Genomic DNA, 22,077 nt, shown 5'->3' with positions numbered 1-22,077 from the left:
TAAACGCTGGGAACGCAGTTAAAATGCTTTGTTGTTTACCTCTTAGGCGCTAATAGTAACAGACTGAACATTCTCCGCTAAACATTTCACAAAAGCATTGCTGTAATAGATAATCACTGTAACCATGACGACGTGTGAGATTAAACAGTTATCTAGATATTTCAACAGTGGATTTTACGGAGATAGCGGAGAGGGCGTGACGCTCGGAAAGTTACTCGGTTGGGTATGTTGTTTGGCATGTATCACATGCGTCCATTAGGGTTTAAGTTGAAAGCTGATATTGCTAGACGTAACGAGATGATATTTCATCACGAAATGACTCTTTTGATGCATTTTAAAATACGGCAAACGAATGTCATGCACAGAAACACATTCTCTCTCCGTTTGCCGTCTGCTTAGCTTTCTGTTCATTAGTCATAACACAAACAAGACGAAAGATCATTGGGTGCATGTTCAAAAATAAAAGAAATTAGATAAAAGTCTTTACTCTTGGAAGGACGATAAGAATCGGACATCGATTGATCACCTGTGAGTGGCCAAACAGTTTAAGCAAATTCAAACAAGATTAAAAGGGATGGCTAATAACTGATCAGTGGGAATGCTGGGGGAGGATTGTTCCAATCCTTGTGGGATTCATTTAAGAGTACATTATATATCTATTGTTGTGTGAAAATTATTTACTTCAGAATGGTATCATAATTCAAGTAATGTGCAGTTTAATATTTCCAGATTAGCATGCCTGTACAGTGACGGGGCATTAAATTGCACATTACTTGAATATAAGACCATTCTGAAGTAAATAATTTTCACACAACGATAGATATATAATGTACTCTTAAATGAAAAGGATTGGAACAATCATCCCCCGCATTCCCACTGATTCCCACTGATCAGTTACTAGCCATCCCCTTTAGTTAAACGGAATATGTCTATATCCATTTTTAGACACGCGACCAATCAATCATTGATTCATCTGCTTTAATACTTCTTCTTTGATTTGGTCCGGTAAATTGACTTGTGCGAGGAGAGAACTTAGCAAATGTGCAGTAACGTAGTAACGAGAAGTGATTTTCGGTATAAGCAGTCACAGGTTTGCTCAAGTTTTCTCAACCGTCAGTGGCGGTTCAGGCACGAACACTCGACAGCTTGGAGCACAGATAAAAGGGGAAGTGTCAGCCCTTTCTCCTCTAATTAGTCTGATCCAATCACATCGGAGATAACTTGGAGGTCCCCTGCATCGTTTCTGGGCAACTCCCCTACGTCTCGCATTACTTAGTATGGAAAACTGGAAACAGAGAGGAAATTAGAAGTTGAGTGATCGAACTCAAATCATTTTCTAAGTTGTGTTTCAGCGTGAGTTGACTCTTTCCGTCAGAATTCATAATTCCTTTGAAAGGAATTTGTAAATTTATTCACTTCTGACATTTGTATTACCAGCTTCTAATCTAATATGTGTCATAATTAATTGGTAAATTGCCAGGTTGTGGGTCTTAACGGGGCGCCATGAAAGCTTCGCTGACGGGGAGCAACTCTAATACCCAATCAAGAATCGGGACAGTGACCTGCGTGGGACCCTTGCATGAGAGCGTGCACTTGATTGGTGTAAAAAGACGTATGACTCGACGACTCTCCAGAAATTTCCCGCGATACTGTTGTGTGAACGATTTTCATTTAAGCGTGTTATGGTGTGTTCCACGGGGGATGTCACCGGCCAGACTTTGTATACAGGGAACTTCCGCGAACATAATGGAATATATATGATTTTCCTTTGCCACTTACCGTGCCTTGGAAAGGTTATCATAAAGCCGTCCAAACATGCCGACTTGCGTTTAGAACAGCATGAGGCGGATAGGAGTCTAACCCGCTAGGATCGACAAGAAGAAATTTATGTTCGTATGTGATAAAAGCTGCGCGTTGGTGAAACCGAAGTGTAGTGGGGACAGTGAGTAGCCGTGGCTGTTTTAAATTGAAAACCTTGGTACTTACGACATCATGGCAAGGTTCGAAAGAGTGTGTTTGGTGCTACTCGCACTCGTGACAGTGGAGAGCATTAATGGTCAATTCCAGGCGTATACAGTGCAGGACATAGCTGACATGCAGAATGAAGTACTGTACGAAACGTTTGACTACTTCTACTTTTCTCAGGAACGTCAGCTGCAGCAAGTCTTCCAGCGAGTGGCTGATCTCGAGTCTCGAATGATAAGAGTCATGCAGGCTCTAGGGATTTACAGGGAAGGGCGACCTACCAACGCACCTGCAGTGCAAGAAATAGATGCACCTGTTGGACCGACAGTACCTGTATCGCGGACACGACAACCACCAGCAAGACCAAGACAGCCAAACAGGAACCCCTTGAACATGGCCACGAACCCGCCGAGACCCGAAACACCCCCTCCCCGGAGGCGTCCAGTGCGACCTAGTCGACGACCTCCGATACGACGCACAAAACCAACGACACGTCCAACAACAGCATCCACGACGGCACCGACAACGATCGCCACAACAACACCTGCACCGACACAGCCGCCAAATCCAGCGACATGCAACGAAATCTTTAAACGAGGCATGTGGACAGCCAGCCAGACCACGTACTCTATCGATCCTCTCGGTAAAAATAAATTCTTTAACGTCCAATGTGAGCAGGTAGTTCAGGGTGACGGAAGTGTGAAAATGTTTACCGTGGTTAACCACTCCAAAATGGAGAGACTGAAGGTGAGAGGTTTCGAAGCTCCCGGGGAATTCAGTCTCGGCCCTGTGTACAACGCCTCCACCAAACAACTACGAGCTCTAACGGAAGCATCGGAGACCTGCTCACAGTTCATCGAGTATAGATGTCGTGGAGCGGTACTGATGTCGAGAGCGAGATCGGGTGAGACATACGGTTTCTGGGAGGACATCAACGGAGGTCGTGTTGACAGCTGGGGAGGTGCTCCAGCAAATAGTGGTATGTGTGCCTGCGGCGTGGACGGTAGCTGCCAGGGGGGAGGAATGTGCAACTGTGATTCGAATCCAAAGGCATTCCTGACTGATTCCGGAGACATCACTGAAAAGGAACTGCTTCCAGTCACGGACGTTCGTCTTGGCGATACAGGAGGGAAGAAGGAGACAGGGAACCTTCTGCTCGGACCGCTGAGATGTGAGGGCTGATCTATGTACGTGTGTATATGAGTGCGTTTTTGTACTCCAAAGTGATTTACAAACTCGGTATATGATGACTGAGATATTAGCTGTTTAGAGGGACAAAAAAAGCATTGACGATCAATACAAACTTGTATGATTGCTTAAACAGTAATGCATAGACAAGGAAAGAACAAACCTTGCTGACATTGATTACTTCCTGTAAATCATAATATTTACTGCACGATGTAATGTTTGAAGACATTGTCAGACTATTAACAAACCTCTTTATGTTGTGAAAATCTCTCATAAAGTCCTTTTGTATCCACCATAACATAGCGATGACATTGGCCTCATTATATTTTGCCCTTCACTAATGCTTTATCGCAATATTCAGAATGTCATCAAATTAGACTTTGATACTATAACTTCACAGTGTTACTGAGGTTTTTGTATTTGTTTTTTATTCATCTGTTCCTAACCATTGTATTAAAGATAAGGTGTAGAGACAGGGAAGATCGAGTGCTGATGGAAGAGACAGACGCCAGCCGAGTCTTTTGTCCTAAAGCCTATCATAACAGGGATCATGTCATCAGTGGCATAACAATCCTCTACTTAGACTGGCAATGGCTGATAGTCCGTGTCATTCCACACACATTGTGGATCCATTTTTCATATAGCACCCAGCATAGCTCGTTTTTTCATAAGATTGCACTCAACATGCTGCTGACCATTACCATCATCAATGTATGCATGTGCAGAATGAATATGTATTCTTGACATTGTAGTAGTCCTTATATATGCACACATACGGTATTTCATAGGCACTACTGACCACTCATCCGTTATTCAATGAGTTCATATTCTGTAAAGGGAATAAGAACTATTGTCAACATTTCAATCTCGGAGAACAAAATCAAAAACTTGCTGTCTAATTTCCATTTCCCATGCAGTGGTCAATCAGTGCTAACACACGTTTGCCGCAGTACGTAAGACACTGATGTGATGAATCATAGGCATGAGCCGAATACAGTTGATGGCATTGTTGTGATATGCTGCCATATTGGACAGCTGAGCAAGCGTAGTAAACATGGCATTGCATATTTGATCCTTTGTTCAGGTTTATAGCGCATGCTGCGTTGGCATGATATTTAGTATTATATTTTGTCCTTATAATATGAATGTTGTCTAGATTACACGCGCACATCATTTGCAGCTACTAATAATTTGCGACAGCTCGGGTGGTTATGAACAGTGATTAATGTAATCGGTATATGATGAGTTTATACGAAGAAAGAAACATTTTGCTTTTTCTTATCGAACCTGGAGTGGCTTTAATTCACGAGGAATCAGTCACGACTATTTCTTTACATGCTCTCAGTTGCAACTGAAGTAAACAGAGAAGAAATGAGATATATATATATATATTGATAACGTTGAGAATTGATCAACATCAAAATTGAAATGATAGTTACAATAGTGATATTACTAATGCTACATAGAATGATGACTACATTCATAAGGACAAATATTGGAAATTGATGAAGATTCAGCAGGAAAGTAAACTCATGGCGCTGATGATGAGAAAGAATTTATAAATTCTCGTAATACACAGACATAGGTATGTGCATATATTGCGTATAATCCACCCGTACTTATGACGATGCGTACTCATACTTCTTTTGAAATATATTTTACCTTCTTGAATAATCTTTCCTTGTTTCTTTTTCCTATGCAGAGTTCATGTCTCATGTTCCCAATTATCATTCTTACCCCCCCCCCCCCGAACCCCGAGAATCTATTACATGGTAACACATCTTGTTATGACGTATCTCATACTGGGTGGAGTTGGCACCAAATTACTTCTTTCGGGAAACATACGTGGAGTCGCAGCATCCAGGATGACGGTTGAAGTGTGTGCTTAATGCCAGACTTTAGCTCCGGAGCTGGTTGGATGCCAAACTTAACTCAAAGAGTGCCAGCTATGAGGATTACAAAGTGTCTTTTAGTCTTCATTAGTCCCGTTCGATTCTAATCACATGCGTTACATTCTGATACTCATAGGGGAAAAAGACAACAAGAAAACAAAAGACAGAATTTCAGTATACGATGTGTGTGAATAATGTCTTATGCGTTTTATACATCTTTGACATCGAAGAGAAAGGAGTATAGAATCATGCCAGCAGCATGGACGTACGCATCAACAAACTCTGAGATTCGTTGTATATTGTAGTATATTCTAAATGTACAGATGTTTTAGACTCTGCCGTGAATGTTCAATACTCACATCGTTGAGGTTCATGGAAAATATTTTTATTCAAGTCGGTAATTGTTCAAAACGAAATACTAGAGATTGAACATAATTATGCACAGTCCTTTCATAAATATCCATATGATTATTGATAGCTGTAATAATGCCTTATGTGCATTAGCCTCAACAGTTCTGCGCTTGACGTTGTTATATGCCATTGTACATGTATTTTTACGAAAATGTAATAAAATTTCATGCTTTATGAATTCATGATCATAATGAAGTGTTTCTCTTCGTTATTTCTCGATAATTTAATTGATAGTTGTGATAGCGTTGACCAAGATTGTTACGATCAAGTTCGTGGTGATTAAAGTCAAAATTGCCCGTGCTGCTGTTGAGACAACTTTTCTGTGACTGTGTATGAGTTGACGTAATTATTGCCCTCCTTTTAGTGAAGTTGATGTCAATTGCTATCGCTGATGCTGTTTCTTCCGATTGTATTGGTGTTTGTGACAATGACCTTTGATTGTGCGAGTGCTGACTGTGTCATCATCAATTGATAAGTTCATTACAGTTAAGTTTGATAAGGCTAATTTAGCCTTATGAAACTTAACTGTAATGAACTTTAAGCTCACGAACGCATCGATGACACAATTAACGACATGATGACCGGGGCGGTGACTACCAGGATCGACGCTGACTGAAGAGATGGTGGCAACGGGTGATGAAGATACCTGAAATTAGAATAGCAATCCAATCCACGATGAGCTTGAACCTAATGAGAAGAGTTCAGGCAAGTAAACAGATCAATACCATGCAGTTTTGTATATATCGGTCAAGCAGAAAAGGAAGTCGCGACATTTCAAAATTTCGCATATTTTCGCGAAACGGTAGTGATATCGGTCGTGATAATCACGAACAACCTGTACATGGAAAAATGTGAAGTCTATTTTTACAATAAGCAACTTCATCCCCTACCTTGTGAAAAGTCACCACTGCTAATTTACAAGAATATTTCAAAGAATTATCTTTTTTCTTTTTTCGAGTTTGCGTCACAAAATGATTTTTTAAAAGAATACTTATTTGCAAGCGAGTGGGATCATATTAAAGGGGAAATCCACTCCAAGTATAAGTTAGTCTTATAAGAAAGAGTAAAATATTACGAGTTCAACGGTATAAATTTGATCGAAATTGGATAAAAAAAAACAAGGAAGTTATGACGTTTTGAAGTTTCGCTATTTTTTTTTTTGGGGGGGGGAACAGTTCTTGAACAGTAAATATGAATATGCAAACGGAAAGTGAGCATGTCATTCTCTCACAACTTACCATATGGTTTGTACATAAAATTCTGAAATTTCCAGTTTTTCATTCAAACGCAATTATGCCTGAGGATCAAATCCTCATATATCTAAAAGATCACTATTCTACAGTTATTCATCAGGAATAACGTCACGTTTCAGACTTCAATGACAGAAACATTGAATTTTCGTCATTCTTTTTTTTTTTTTTTTTGCACACGATCATTGGAAAATTGTGAGGGTATGACAAGGTTGGCTCACTCATTTGCATATTCAGATCCACTGTACAAGAACTGTTTTAAAGAAATTAGCAAAACTTTAAAATGTTATAACTTCCTTATTTTTCATCCGATTTCAGTCAAATTTTTACCGTTGAACTCATAAGATTTTACTCTTTTTTATCAGACTAAGTTATATTTGGATTGGATTTCCTCTTTGATATCTTATTTGTTACCAATGAGGTCGCGAATGCTTGAAAAAATCAAGCAAACAGATGAAACGTTGAAATGTCTTACATTCACCGTTACATTCGCTGTTTAATTTTGTTCGGTTAGTATTGTGTTCACGTGACTGTAGTCTATAAATTGGTTATTGATGTCAAATTTGACATCCAATGGATTTTCACTTTAATATTCTGCAGTCATGACAGTGCTAACCGTCAACGTGATTTGATTGATTTATTAGTCTATACCTAAAATGAGAACTATCACCATCCACGGGCAAATAAATACAAGGCCTAACATTGCAGTCAGTACAAATCCAATATGAAAGAAATCTCACATAGTGATTATACAGGTGTATAATACTATTGAATCATTAGAGAATATGAAACGTTCTAATTTAAGACGCCATAATCATCAACGAAATGGTTACAAGTAGTGTAAGTAGGACATTATTTATTACATACATGAGATAAGGGATGAAGAGTAAGATCTAGAGAAATAAAGACAGATGAGCGGTTGTACTTGTGCATATAGCCATAAAAGGCACAAGTGATTATGTAATATCATCACGACCCTTGTTATACAAGTCCACAGGTTACTAGTATTACATTATCATATTATGTGTAGAACTCCGTGTGGTTACTGCAATGTGTGTAAGAAGTCACCATACGGTTATGACAAACTACGAAAGTCTGTTTGGTTTTGTTCTGTTTTGTTGGTGTGTTTGTTTGTTTTTGATGTTCTATCATTTTTCATTGTTGTAGTCGCCCCTTTTACTGGAGGACAGTAACAGTGAAAAGCCGATATGATTGTTGCTGAATCATCCGTTTACTACATTATTTTGATGTTTTTGAAATGATCTACTGCAAGTGCATAGTGGAGACAAATTAAGAAGCATACTTGTGGGAGCGATAATCTCATAATTCAGCTATTCTATAGGCACATGGTCCGCAGTCACGTTATCCATTCATAGTTCAGTCAAACGGAGGACAATGTCACTTAACATGTTTTACTTTGTTTTATGCTCTCTTCATAGAAAAATGCAACGGAGCGCCGATTTTATGAGTGTAAAGAAAATTAATAGATCTACTGCACTATTGTACTGGGTAAAATCTTTACAATGTTTGTCAAATGTGTTTGAATGCGAATGCAGCAAACAATTCACAGTGAAAACATGCTGCCTTGCAGCGAACGTTATGTGTCATACCAAATGTTCTAGCAAACAGATGTTTTGAAAATAAGCCAAAAGTGAGATTTTTCTAGCAGCTGACGAAAGAGTGATAATTGGAATAACGAGGCCCTGTCTAGAATCATATGACAAGGCATATCCGCATCGGTCAGGCAGTCTTACAAGGCGACATGGATTGTTTCCGCTTTTTTTTTTCGTAGTTAACAATGTAGATGAGTTCTTCACACTTATCTTCTCTCAATGCAAGCGCGCCCACTTTTGGATCACATGATCAGGCTCAGGATCGTTTCCTGCCGTCAGTCAACCTGCCCGCTATGATTGTTGGACTCGACAGCTGAAGGCCTACCTACTCCTCTTGCACACAGAGCTACATCGCCAAACAAGGTTTTTATAAAACCCTAGCTAGGTAGTCATGGTGACAGCCACCAAATAGTAACTACAAAATACCGGCTTTGAATACTCTCAGGTAATTGGTTATCTATAATCAGATTAGCTTCTATCACACCGATTATGGAGAGGAGTTATTCCAACAATTTAAACCTTACTTTTCGGTGTTTCAAATTGATATGACCAATGTGATTCCCCATCCCAGTGGAATTTATTTTAAGTCAAATCACATATCTTCTTCCATTTGTTGCTGTAAATTTGTCGGTTTCTCTTGGATACAAGCTTTCTAAATTTTAATAGTATAGTCTGTCTTTGACGTCAGTGTATTGCAATGATTAGTGCGGCGGATTTCCTATATCGCCTTGTAATTCAAAATGTTCTTCGGAAAGCTTATTATGAATATCCTGTTTATATCCCCACCCCATTTCATGTGATTCACTCACGCGGCAACTTGTAAACAAACTCAGGCGATATCCTCGCCCAGTCATCAGACTCGCGGCTGTCTCCACGGTAACAGCGGGAACTTAAAACTTGACAATCCGTGCAATGCACAATCCCCCCTTTGAACAGATTGACGGCTTATGCGCATAATTTTACATCCTATTTACGAAGCCACTAGAGTTACTTGGGGAAGACATGAAATTGGGAGATGAAAGATGAGGGTGGTGATATGATAGGTGTTCCGCTGATTCCCCTTGCCAATTACATGCTCCTTCCTTCCCAACCCCCTGTCCTCGTCCATCTCCTCTTTTCATCTCTCTTTCTCCCTTCCATCTATCTGACTATCTATTTAACTACTTACTTATCTCCTTTTTTTTCTACCTCCATACCTCGTCTTATTCACAGTCCTGTCAACAAGATATTGAAGGCCGTTTGCAGTCATAACCAACGGCAATCAAATTCTCAAACTCTTGAAGAGATCAGTGCTCACCTCCCTGATCTGATGTGGCATTGCACCTTGCAGCCACGACAACCTCGTGCTTTCCGATACGCTATCGTCTTCTGCTCGTAACATTGTGCTACCAACAGTCACAAGACGAGTTGTGAAACAAAAGAAATCACAAAACAAACCATGCACATACACATGTAATACAGACTCCCCTTACGAACTAGGTACAGAAGGATATGTATGAGACAAACAAACAAAACATTTTGAATGAACAGAACAAAGAGAGAAACACAAATACCAGAAAGGATAACAGATCACAGAAATGCTTTAGTGTTTAATGAGAAATCATGTAATGCATTCTTTATTCTCTTTGTGCTTAATCTCATGTATTTTGTATTGATTGGGGTGCTGCAGGCTCTGTATCTGTATAACAACAGGCGAAACATATTCCTGTTCTTTAAATATAAAGTCAGATAAGCATAAAAAACATATTTTGCACTTTCAATATTCACAAACCCAAAACTGATGTGATTAATAACTTTGTGATCTTGTGAATTATATTCATTGGTCTGTGTTAAAGGGATCTTATAGTTTTGGTTGAGACCTAACCTCGGGTTTCTAACATTTTGGGGTGAGATTACGAGAAACCTCTTATGAAATACAAGAGCATGTAATTCTAAAAGGAATTCAACGTTTATTTGAAGAGCTTGCTTCCAAAAGGCGCTAAGTCCATTGAAAAATTATGGATTTGGCGCCTTTTGGAATTGGTTTTGAAATGGCTGAGATACCCGAAAACAGAGCAACTTCAGTAAAATGTGGGACCCACCTTTTATTATGATCGCTTTGTTTTACTTTATTTTTTGATGTCTCAGCCATTCCAAAACCGATTTTCATCAAATAAACTTTGAATTCCTCTTAGAAAGGCACGCTCTGTACTATTTTACAAACGATTTCTTAATATCTCGCAAAAAGTTAAAAGCCCAATTCTCACCTCTACCAATACTGTACCATCCCTTTAAAAGGGCATTTTACCGGTTTTCTATTTTTTTATATGTTGTTCTTTTAATTCAAAAAAAAAAAACCCAGCGGTGCAAACAGAATCAAAATTTCATAACGATTAAGTCCGTAATTTAATGTTAAAAATGGAACTTTTTAGGTGAGAATTATGCTAATGAGCTGACGAGACCGGATGTTATGATGTCACAGGTGCTCTCACTATTACTGATTACAAGTGCTCGCATACGCGTGCGTCAATTCGTATCGAGTAGCAGACGACGCTTAGGCCTAATTTAGCTAGCAGGTGGCGCTTGTGTATACTGTTCTATCCATGTAGATATCTCAAATTTCACCAAACCAAATCGCACCAAAATTACAGGATATACTTCATAGAATATTTCAAAGTATTCTCTTATATTTGAACGAAATCAGTAATCGAGAAGTATCTATATTGACGTCGACTTTCAAGTCGTCACTCAAAAAAAAACTCACTCTTCGCGAGAGATCTTGGCGAACGCAAGATGCACAATCTAGAACTGAAGTTAGCCGACTAGTACTGTGCGAACGGGGAATTTACGCGAGAACTAAACTCAAAAGTGTAATGATTTTTGCGACTTGTGTGATATAGGAACTACATTTTTCATTCAACTTACCACAAATAATTTGTAAATGTATTTATTGCCCCCGATTACTTGAAAGATTTGTCTCATGATATTAAATGGCTAACTTCAGTCTGTGCGTGCGCAGCAGGTAGGTAGGGCCTGGCCGCAATCACTCGTGTTAGTCGTAGAGCAGATTATTTTTAGCGACGCCGACAGGAAAGTCGACATCTACACTTACGCTTCCCGACATGTGATTTGTTTGAAATTAACGTGAGCTGTTGGATATGAATCATAAAGTATTTCCTGTGAGTTTGGTGCCATTTGGCAAGGTGAATTTTGAGATATCTACATGGATACGGAAGTACGCTAGCACTATACCTATACACCAGCGCTGGGATCGCGAAGCGGCGACACTGTGTTAGAATCTACGTGGTCACGCCACTCTTCCGAGATATGGGTCCTAGTACGTAGGCCTACTGAAACAAACTGTTAGATCTAACATTAGTCCTTGGTGTAAATAACACCACTATGAGATTTATCTCGACTACAAAACATCGGAAATCCATAAAGCAGATACCTTACCTGAAAAATCCAGCACAGGAACAATGCCTGCAGGACAAGGGTCCAGATCTAGATCTGGAGTCTGGACTTTCGTCTGGACTTTCTTCAAGTTCTGGCAGCAGGGGTATGTAACGTTACGTTGTGCCTTATTAGCGCTGTGCACATAGGGCCTACAGCTGCAATGTCGACGGTGAGTGAGTGTAGGGCCTACTCATCAAAACTTGGACTGCCACGTAGAACCTACTCCTTGACTGCTCAGTAGTCCTAGTCCTAGTATTTCAGAGTCTATGTGTACTGGGTACCGTTTTCATCTCACTAAGTGTAAATCGTGCGTGCCGTTGAAGAGAGTCTATCTACATTTGGATTTAGATTCACTCAGCCCTCATCTACGTTAGATAGTTTGAACTGGCGAACCATCGCTCGATCATGATGATCATCAATGCGTAACGTTACTTACACACAGTCTTCTATGGGCAGCACGTTCGGATAACGATGCCAGTTTCATTTTGCATATCTGGAATTTCCCCACAAGTTTTATCTAAATAAAAAAGCTGTTGAAGAGATTGCTTTTAAAGATTAATAGATACTGTTTAACATGTTTATTATAGCTCCATATTGCAATTATACTAAATAACAGCTTTTGCAGTACTTCGTGTGAGATTTCATCAGTAAATTGGCATTATGTAGTTCGTCTTGCTAATGTCGGAGTTGTGCACCAAGAGCACCTGTGACGTAGGCCAAATTGTGCGGATCGTTCCATGGCTTGCTCGTTTTCATTTTTTTCAAAAAGTCATTACAGGCTTATCCTGGGTTTTACAATCCTCTCTTTCCAATAGTAGGCATCAAAAATGTACATTAGAATTATCAGACAATTAGAAAACGTCAGTACAGTTTTCTTTTAAGGCTTGTGCAACAGGCTTGACATTAACCCATTGATACCTGGTGTTAGTGGTCACTGTGATCTGTGCAAAATGAGATATTTTTGTGTTATTACATGGAGTGAAGTTACATGTCTACCGAATGACTCTTTAACGCTAGAAATGTTGAAGGTAACAATTTATTACTTTTGCTTTCTTTCAGAGAGAGCCAGAAAATTGTCATCGAGTTGTTGCCTTGTACTGCACATGTTCTAGCTATTCCCAAATCTAGCAAAACAGCTGTTCAGATAAATGAGTCACCACTGCAGAGCCCTCGTTCCTCATAGGTACCTGTGCGTATCAAGCCGTGAGAAAAACCTTGTCAAAAATCTGCAACGGACGCGGCGTTTCCGCGTGACCTGCGTGAGTAAAAAGCTGCAAAGTCATTTCTCAATTTGCAGCGAAAACCCGCTTGCAGAATATTGACCAGATTCGGCGAAGGGACGCCAACGTTAAGCAGTCTTCTGTCTGTGGCTCTCTCACCAAGTTCAAATAAAACGTAAAATGTCCTATCTCATGTAAATAGCATTTGACAAAAGTTAGCATCTTCTTTGTTTTTTGTTGGTTGAAAGTGTCCTGACCAAAACAATGCAACAAAACACAATGAACCACGGACAAAGATTGTATACACATATTTTCTTTCCTAACTCTCCACATCCATTTCTATCTTCTTCCACCCCTCCCCCTTTCTCCCTCTTTGAGTATGTAATATGTATGCCTGTTATGTATGAGTGTCAATGTATACTCAGTGTTAATTTATATAGGCTTGTGTAATGGCAAATGATATCATGATAATATAACTTGATCCTTCTGTTACCTAAAAAAAAAATGTGCTACTATTCGACTGGTTGTTTGTTTGTTGATTACTGTCTTTTCAGTGCTAAGGGATGACACAATTACAATCGATCTGGTGCCTGGCTTTGCAAATACACTTGCACCACAGACTACGGGCATGAGGATATGCACATATAAAAAAAGACAAGAACAGAGAGGAAAATGACAATATATACCACCTGATTCAAGCACGGATACTTCCGGCAATGCAAGTTTCCTGCAGACACTGTCAGGGACAGCAGTACTTGGACTAGATACCGTACCTCAAGTTTTGATTACGGATTATCTTGGACACTTAAAATAGACTAGTTCAGCGGTTTGCTGTAGCACGCAAAGCGATGCCTTGGACGCTTCTTACGCAAACGTGATTAAAACAACCAAGAGATATATCTGTAATCCCACAGGGTTCAAACTTCTTGCTGAAACATAAAAGCGTAAAACTTGGAATACTTGTTATAGGCTAATATTATGTTCACAATAAGGATCGATGTATATGGCGAGGGGCAGAGAGACAGAGAAAGAGAGAGAGAAAAAAAAGAGAGAGGGAGAGATGAAACGACGTGAGACGGAAAGCGACGACATCCTGGCTTGGGGCACAACCATTATTATACCCATAAAACGATGCCGATGATCACCATGATGGTGATGGTAATGATGACAGGGCAACGACAACCATCAGTAATTTGTAATCATTATGCTAATCATGATCGTAATCATCCATAGATAAGAAACTGATCATGGATACAACATACACATGACATGAAGATGAGATATCACTGCTATCATCACAACCATGCACAGCTATCATCATTGTCGTCATCAATACGTTTGGATTATTCACGAGTTCGCACCTATCGTGTATAGCCTTACAAGCTCGCTTCATGTCCCCTGTATTCAGACGCGTCTCAACTCCGCACGGCTTAAGAACGTATCCTGTCTAACCGAGATGTGGGGAAAGGTATTTGCAAATGAGCCGATGATTGACGAAAATTGCTGATAATAGATAACACGTCGAGCAAACGAAACGATGAAAGTCTGAGGCTTACAAGAAGTATTACCCAAATTACGCGATTGCGGCAACATGCCAAGTTCATGGTCGTTAGGACGTGTCGTTATTTTAGGTCAGAGTGGTTTACGTCGTATGAGACTTTTGTGGCTGAGTTGGCATACCTAAATCGAATTTGTGTTTGGTATGCACGGTGCAAAAAAAAAAAACCACCAAAACTAAACAAAACAAAACAAAACAAAACAACGCACACACACACAAACAAACAGATCAAAAAGAAAACAAAACAAAACAGTGTTTATGTTAGATGATACGTTATTCGTATGATATGCTTACATATCTCTCTGCCGGTTCGCTTGGTAAGTTCCATTTCTTATATCATCTAAATCATTTCCATTTAAAAATGCGAAACAAAGTTCAGGACAGTATGTCAGAGACCAAACGTCATCTTCTAACCTATGATAGCTGGATATAGAAAGCTATGACTGAAATGGTCATATCCAAGTGTTATAAATTGTGTTTTACAGACGATCTCACGACACGCCCTACAGTTACGCAATATGCACGCACATTTACACAATCTAATCTATCTCTTGATTGCTAACAGCATGCAATTCGTCCGGTTTCTATAAATGTGTGTGGATTACTGAAAAAAGGTGGACCTTGAGCTGTGTTATTTTTGAACGTGAGAAAAAGGCGAATCATTGTTAAGAGTTCGCAAAATGACTTAACCTCTCCCCCCCCCCCCCAAAAAAAAAGGAAGCTCGAAAAGACGATAGATTTTATGCAAGTACTGTAGTACTTTACTTTAAAACTATATGAAATAAAACGTGAATAATTACAGATGCATGTATACCAACAACAAAAGTAAAAGAAAAAAATCATTGCAGCAAATAAATCACTTATATTTTTTTTTACTATTACTTTGGGAAGATTATACATAATATATACTTCCTTTTCAACTCTTAATCATTCTTACTTGAACATTATCATTAAATATACCACTTTGTCTTGTTTAAGGTAAGTGCCCTTCGAGCACTCCCTTGTGCTTCATGTGATATACAAATCGAATATTAAAGAAAAAAAGAATGTGTGTAGAGTGCATTGTTTAACCTGTTAAAATCATCTTGATTGTATAAGACTGCCTTTATAAGAACTGTTGCTGTAGTCGGATTCGGGCTGATAATTAGATTTCAATCAGCACTGATCAAATTGTCTTTTAATCAGTTTACAAAACAAAGACACGCTCATATTGACATTACAAATATATGTTCAAGGACTTAGCGAGAAAATTCTCCATGCTTCGTGTGAACAACTGCACCGATTTCTTTCGTCGTCGCTGTCGTTTTTTATTTGGACTGCGCATTGATAAGCGTAAAAGGTGTGTGAAGTGTTAAGAAATTGATAGCAGCGTTAAGGTGTTATTGCGTTGCTCTATGGGTGCCATCTTCATTTTTGCCGTTGATGGTGTAATATCTTACATTGCTGTAACATGTATGTGACCATAGAAAAAAAAATAAGAGAAGAAAATATAAAGCAACCGTTGTTCAGAGAGAGAACATTAATTGTCAAGACAACAGTAGGTTGAGGACAACACTAGAGCACACGTATAAGTGCAAAACAACAAAAAGGGACATTATGTACGACTTCACCATCAGCTTTCATTATGAATCATTTAATGTGCTGAAAAAGAGCTAATCACGTTTCAAAGTCATTCGAACTATTGTTCTCTCTGCTAGGGGGAACGTTTATGCGCACCATTTACGCAACTCTAGGCACCACTCCATGAGGTGGCGGTGATTGTGTGAAGTGAAGCTGATTCAAACAGAGAAGTATTCTTTGCCTCCTCAAGAGCTTGATGATATCAACTGCTTAGGTATGTTAAGTCCCGTAGAGCTCATAATTGGCCTGATTACCTCTGTCGATCTAGACAAAATTGATTGGGACTTTGCCAGGCAAGCAGGATTAAACCTGCCCTGCCGAGACATTTCAGCGAGGGCAGACTTTTCCACGAATCAGAGCGCGCGATAGATGACGCTGTAACTGACTGCTCTTAACCCAAGCGCTGAGTGGTCACGACAGTCTTATTTCCGTAGTCCTGCTCCAGACATTTTTTAATGTCTGTAGTGGGAAGGCGCTGTAGCTTTCAGAGGACAGAAAGCTTCGCCTGCTGCGTGTGATGGAAACCTACGCCTTGTACTTATGTCAACGAAACGGACTGCATTCTTCCTTTATAACATTCTAGCTTTCAGCAGTCCTAACGGATGTATATGACGTGATGGTTGATGAACTGCGATATCGCTCACATATTTGAAAACCAACACTGTGTCGATATTTGTTGGGGTTTTTTTTTTTTTCGTTTAGTGCGACTTATGTGAAAAACATGGAGAAAGTAATAATGATCTGTAGTGCGCTGTTCGCCATATTCTTCATGTTCGAGTATGTGAAGGGACAGACGTATACAGTCCAAGACATTGCCGATATGCAGAATCAGGTAATGTACGAGATGTTTGATTATTTTCACTTTTCTCAAGAGAGACAGCTCACAACTGCCTTTGAAAAACTGAAAACACTTGAGGCACGAATGCTGCAGGTTGAGAGAGCACTCGGGCTTGATGCAGGTGATGCCGCAGCTGTGCCTGGCTTCGTGCGCCCGACAGCGTTGTATGTCCCTGACCCATTACGTCGAGAAAACTACAGGGAGAGGAAACGTCCCCAGGCGTCGCACGCAACTGCGTTTCCTCGACGTCATTACAACGGTCGCGTCACTCCAGCTCCACCTAGACCACCAACATGGGCACCAATCCGACCAGAGCCTACCATCCCCCCATCACCAACCCAGCCTCCCTATGCGAGAACTTGCGCAGAAATCTATAAGATGGGGTTGCTATCTGATCAGGAACCGTTGTATTCTGTCGACCCACTTCGAAACGGCAACTTGGTGAACGTTGTATGCGAAAGGGAAACTCGAAAAGACGGTACTACGGCAGTCTACACGGTTGTAGGACATTCCCAGATGCGGTCGCTTGAGGTCAGCGGCTACGAGGAGCCCGGACTGTTCAGCCTAGACCCTAAGTACGATGCATCTAAGAAACAATTGAAAGCATTGACCGCTTTGTCGCAGTCGTGTTCGCAGCGGATCGCCTACCGTTGTCGCGGCTCAGTTCTGATGGTGCGTTCCGACGCAACACGCACAACGTATGCATGGTGGGTAACCATCGACGGAGACCGTGTCGAGAGCTGGGGTGGAGCGCCGATCAACAGCACGATGTGCGCGTGCGGGACGACAAGGTCGTGCATGACCGGCAGACCCTGCAATTGCGACTCTAACGGCAAAGGCGCAGACGTTGGCGACATTACACAGAAAGAGTATCTTCCGGTCATGGATGTGCGTCTCGGTGACACAGGAGGAAAACGTGAGATGGGTTACATTCAACTTGGGGCTCTACGATGTGAAGGGTAACTCTGTTGTTCAACGTTAGCGATTATGTTGAAAACCAGTCATACTGCAATCACCTAGCTGTTACACTGAGATAACTCATCAGTATCGTTGTCCTTCAAAAGGCATTGCACTAAGACAAGCAAAGGCAGCCACTGGACGCCCGGCATTTGGGGGATGGCAAGTTATTTTTACATTTCGCAGAAATAATATCTGATTGCGAACAAAAAAAAACAAACATGTACTATTGAACTTGATTGTGTCATTTCTTGTATTGCTCGATTGTTATACAGCTAAATAGTGCTGACTTCTATTCCATCCCCATTGAAGAGTATTTTTATTATAACGTAATTAGATATGTATAAATACATCGTATCAACCGACGCCTTCAATAACTATTAGAATCCAGCATAAGAGGTAATGAACAATGTTTGCACTCCAGGTATCAACCGTAATTAAGAAGCATCCAGGGTGTTCGAAGAGATATGAAAGATCTAGAATGATAATTAACTGCTTTGTCTATTATTTTGAAACACAAACTATATTTGCGGAAACAAAATATTTCAGACGTCTATCCTTGTTAAGCCAAACAAGTTTAATGAAGTCAGTGACAAACTGGCGCATGTGTCCTGGCGCGATCTCACCTTTGAATCGAAATTTGGGGAATTCATTTTGCTCGCAATCTTTGATTTACATTTACTCACATGATATACTTGGTCCAATCCACCTGATATGATAACAAACGAAGAATGCAAATTTCGTGATTCACGATATACGGAGAAAATATAAGCAGATTAATTAATATCTTGTTACTACAATTCATCTATGCAGTATACGATAAGATGAAACTCAAGGCTATAAAGATGTGCAGGTGAAGAGCATTCCTCAGCAATCTTCTTTGTCTATTTCCTGTTTACACTTTGGCAATGGGTGAGTGGTAAAATACCAGGCATTAATCCAAGACACGTCGCACATCTGCATGAACGTTCTATAAGCCATGCTATTACATTAATCACTTTGAGTACTTGTTTCTTTTTCCTTGCAGATCAGCAATTTTCTTGCAGCATACCAATGGTCGATGTTAAAGACCAACGTTCATTTTTTTTTTTTTTTTTTTTGGATAAAGTAGCTCTGGCTATTGAGTAGAGTAACATAATGAACTTTGTCTTACATATTCATCAATGCTTAAGGCACAAACTGAATAGATATTATTTATTCAGTTTGTGCCTTAAAAATCTGTCCAATTTCGATGATCATTGATGATAAAGAAAGAGCCTAAATTACTGACACTGATGCAATAGAATATATATACACAATTTGCTTTTCCAAGTCAGTGCATATCATGTGTAAGTTAATTGTATATGCATGTGTAAGAGTGCGAAATTTGTTGCTGTACTTTCTATTACACATGTAATGATTGATATATAGTTACACCATTTATTAGAAGGCAGGGTTATGCATGAATTGCACATATAATTAATTTCAGAACATTCTCCTTTCTGAGCCGACGCCAAAAGGGAAACTACAGTATAATTTACTCTTTCAAATTTAAAGTGATCGTTAGGCAAACTTAAATCATCCCACATTGCCCACATGCATGGAAGAAACACAGCTCTGATTGATTCTAATGACAATGTACTTGATATCAGCCACATCTCCATATCCGCCATATACAGAGAAAATTATTGTGCTGTACGAGGAAAGTATTACAAAAGTTGGCAAGACAATAAATAACTGCATTATCTTATATTCAATGACTGCCTGAAAGTGTTTCCTTTATAATCAATCCTTGTGTACTGGGTTTCAAGGGTATATATTTCATTTGTTTCACCCGGATTTTATTTTCACGGACACAGTCATCTTGTTGAGATTTGTTCAACTTTTCACTTAAAGCTTTTCTTGCAAACTTTTCGTACGAGATTTTGAACTACCATCACTCACTCCATTTACGTTATATCCCATTACATACAAGTGAAAAGTGTTAGTGCTGATATCTATTTCCGTTTTCTTTATCAATAATCATCCAGTCATGTGATATGATGTGGTATAATATTATAGTCCCAAAATGACAATGATTACGATGGCTGAAACGGCACTAATGATGACCTTGATAACTTCTATATTGATCATAATGAGTACTATGATATCTTTGACGATCAGATGAATGTGATTGGAATCTGAAGATGATGATTATTTGGAAAACGATTTTGCTTGTTCATATGTGATTGTGAAAGCACACACATTATTGTTTGAAATGTCGTTATAGCTATTCAATGAGAATCAAATCCTGAGAGTTTCATACTTGATCTTAGACGTAATCAAATACTGCACCTTGGCATTGCAGCAATTTTCAAAACTTTTGCTTAAAATTTTACAAACAGTTTGTGGAATACTGCTCGTACATTCATTTTTTTTTTATTCAGAGCAAAAAACTATCTTGGAACCTGTTGAAACATTGTTGATCCTGCTATGTGCAAGTTACAATGATAAATAACACATTTTATATACATTATGCCAAAGTTGCATTGAATGTGTACATTTTCGTTATTTGTCCTGAAATTGACCTTTAGAGTGCACAAAAGACATTTAAAGGAATGGTATAGGTGTGATTAAAATGGGAATTCAGGTGTGAACTTTTTGTGAGATAATGAGAAACCAATAATACGAAATATTAAAAAGCATATCATTCTAAAAGGTTATTTCATGAAGAGTAATTCTGAAATGGTTGAGACATGTGAGATGAGATATCCAAAGCAAAACAAAATGGTTCAAATAAAAGGTGGGTCCCACTGGCACCTTATATTAGGATCTCTTTTGATTTAGGATATAATCATCCATTTCAAAACTAATTTTCATCAAATAATGTTTGAATTCTTCTTAGAATTGTATGCTCATTTATATTTCCTTCAAATGGTTTTTAATCATCTCCTAAAAAATATAAAACCTAAACCCACATCTCAACCAACACTATTCCATCCCTTCAGAATAGAAGGCTGATTATGACATTACTTATCAGTAGAGGGCACCCTTCAGTCATTTTTATCTGGCCTAATTCTACACCTATGTCTCACTCTTGTAATAGAGAGGACCAGCCCAAGCCCAATCAATGCTTTTTTTCTTTCTTTTTTGCACTGAAAATATAAATAGAAGTTGGACAAAGCCCCAAAACGACGACAAACAAACAAACATCTAATTAGGTAAGTTTGTGAGGCTCAATCCCTTCACCAAATACACCTCATTTGGAGGATGGATATGCTTTCTATTAAATCTAGACAGTCACACGTTAGTTTTGGTATAGATTAAAAAACGAATGAAAGTTTCTGAGTGATAAAACTGTATTTTTAAGGACCTCTGAGGGGAGTTTGAGCCCCCCCCCCCCCATCCTGCCACCTTGAGAATTCTAGGATTGGAGTGAAATAAGTTGGTCTGTTCAGATGTGAAACAAATAACGAATTTTCTGTACATTTTATTTTATTTTCATATTTCATTTTTTACAAGTGCGTGTACGTACAAGTATTCACAGCTATGAGACCCCTATTCATGGGTACCGTGCTTTGATTAACAGATTTAGATTATAGATTGGTAGTCACTACATGGTGTGTGATGAGCCTCGCACTATTAAAGCTCTGTTATATGATGGCTGACAATAATAATTCGAAAAGGTCTTTCTTCCCAATGGGCATTTTCTTAAAGAATCTTCATGACTTCACGCAAACTTGCATTACAACCCATCCATTATACACAACTACGATTATATCTCATCTTCACCTGAGTTGTTAGATTATATCATCATATATCCCAGTGTGTAAACAAATTGGGAGAGTTTACATGTGATGTCACTGATATTGGTAGCGACAAGATTAATATCAGTGAATCTCGTAAATTCGAATCATCCGTCTGATATCAATTACTTTCAAAAAACCATGACGAATTCAAGCGCGCAACAAAGTGAGGGATAACACGTCACCGAGACAGATCAGAATACACAAAAAAAAAAAAAACACACACACACACAAAACCCAAATAAGAGTACGACACAAACAATCATCAAACAGTGTCAACTGGAAAAGAATGTATAATAGGGTAATTCAATGGAGTAGAACAATTACGTCACATTGTGGAGAGGGTTACGTAGCTAAACGTGCATC

General features: G+C 39.2%; 2 protein-coding genes across 2 annotated transcripts; both read left to right on the top strand.

The window, feature by feature from the left end:
• Positions 1–1,965: 1,965 nt before the first annotated feature.
• LOC140235309 (neurexin like receptor 1-like) lies at positions 1,966–5,563 on the top strand (the record flags this gene model as incomplete). The annotated part of the gene is made up of 1 exon (XM_072315335.1): positions 1,966–5,563. A coding segment is annotated over one exon (1,182 nt), but the record flags the coding sequence as incomplete, so codon positions are not given.
• Positions 5,564–16,716: 11,153 nt separating this feature from the next.
• LOC140235070 (contactin-associated protein-like 2) lies at positions 16,717–19,069 on the top strand. Its single transcript, XM_072315107.1, has one exon. The coding sequence runs from the start codon at positions 16,874–16,876 to the stop codon at positions 17,951–17,953; it is 1,080 nt and encodes a 359-aa protein (XP_072171208.1). The 5' UTR covers positions 16,717–16,873; the 3' UTR covers positions 17,954–19,069.
• The last annotated feature ends 3,008 nt before the right edge of the window (positions 19,070–22,077 follow it).

This window comes from Diadema setosum, chromosome 11 (genome assembly GCF_964275005.1).
Source record: "Diadema setosum chromosome 11, eeDiaSeto1, whole genome shotgun sequence".
In the NCBI taxonomy this organism is placed as follows: domain Eukaryota; kingdom Metazoa; phylum Echinodermata; class Echinoidea; order Diadematoida; family Diadematidae; genus Diadema; species Diadema setosum.
Note: the sequence above shows the minus strand (reverse complement) of the source record. Positions and strands in the feature narration are given on the sequence as shown.

Bases quoted from the DNA above. Each gene is read 5' to 3' on its own strand.
- LOC140235070 (XM_072315107.1), top strand. From the start codon at position 16,874: ATGGAGAAAGTAATAATGATCTGTAGTGCGCTGTTCGCCATATTCTTC.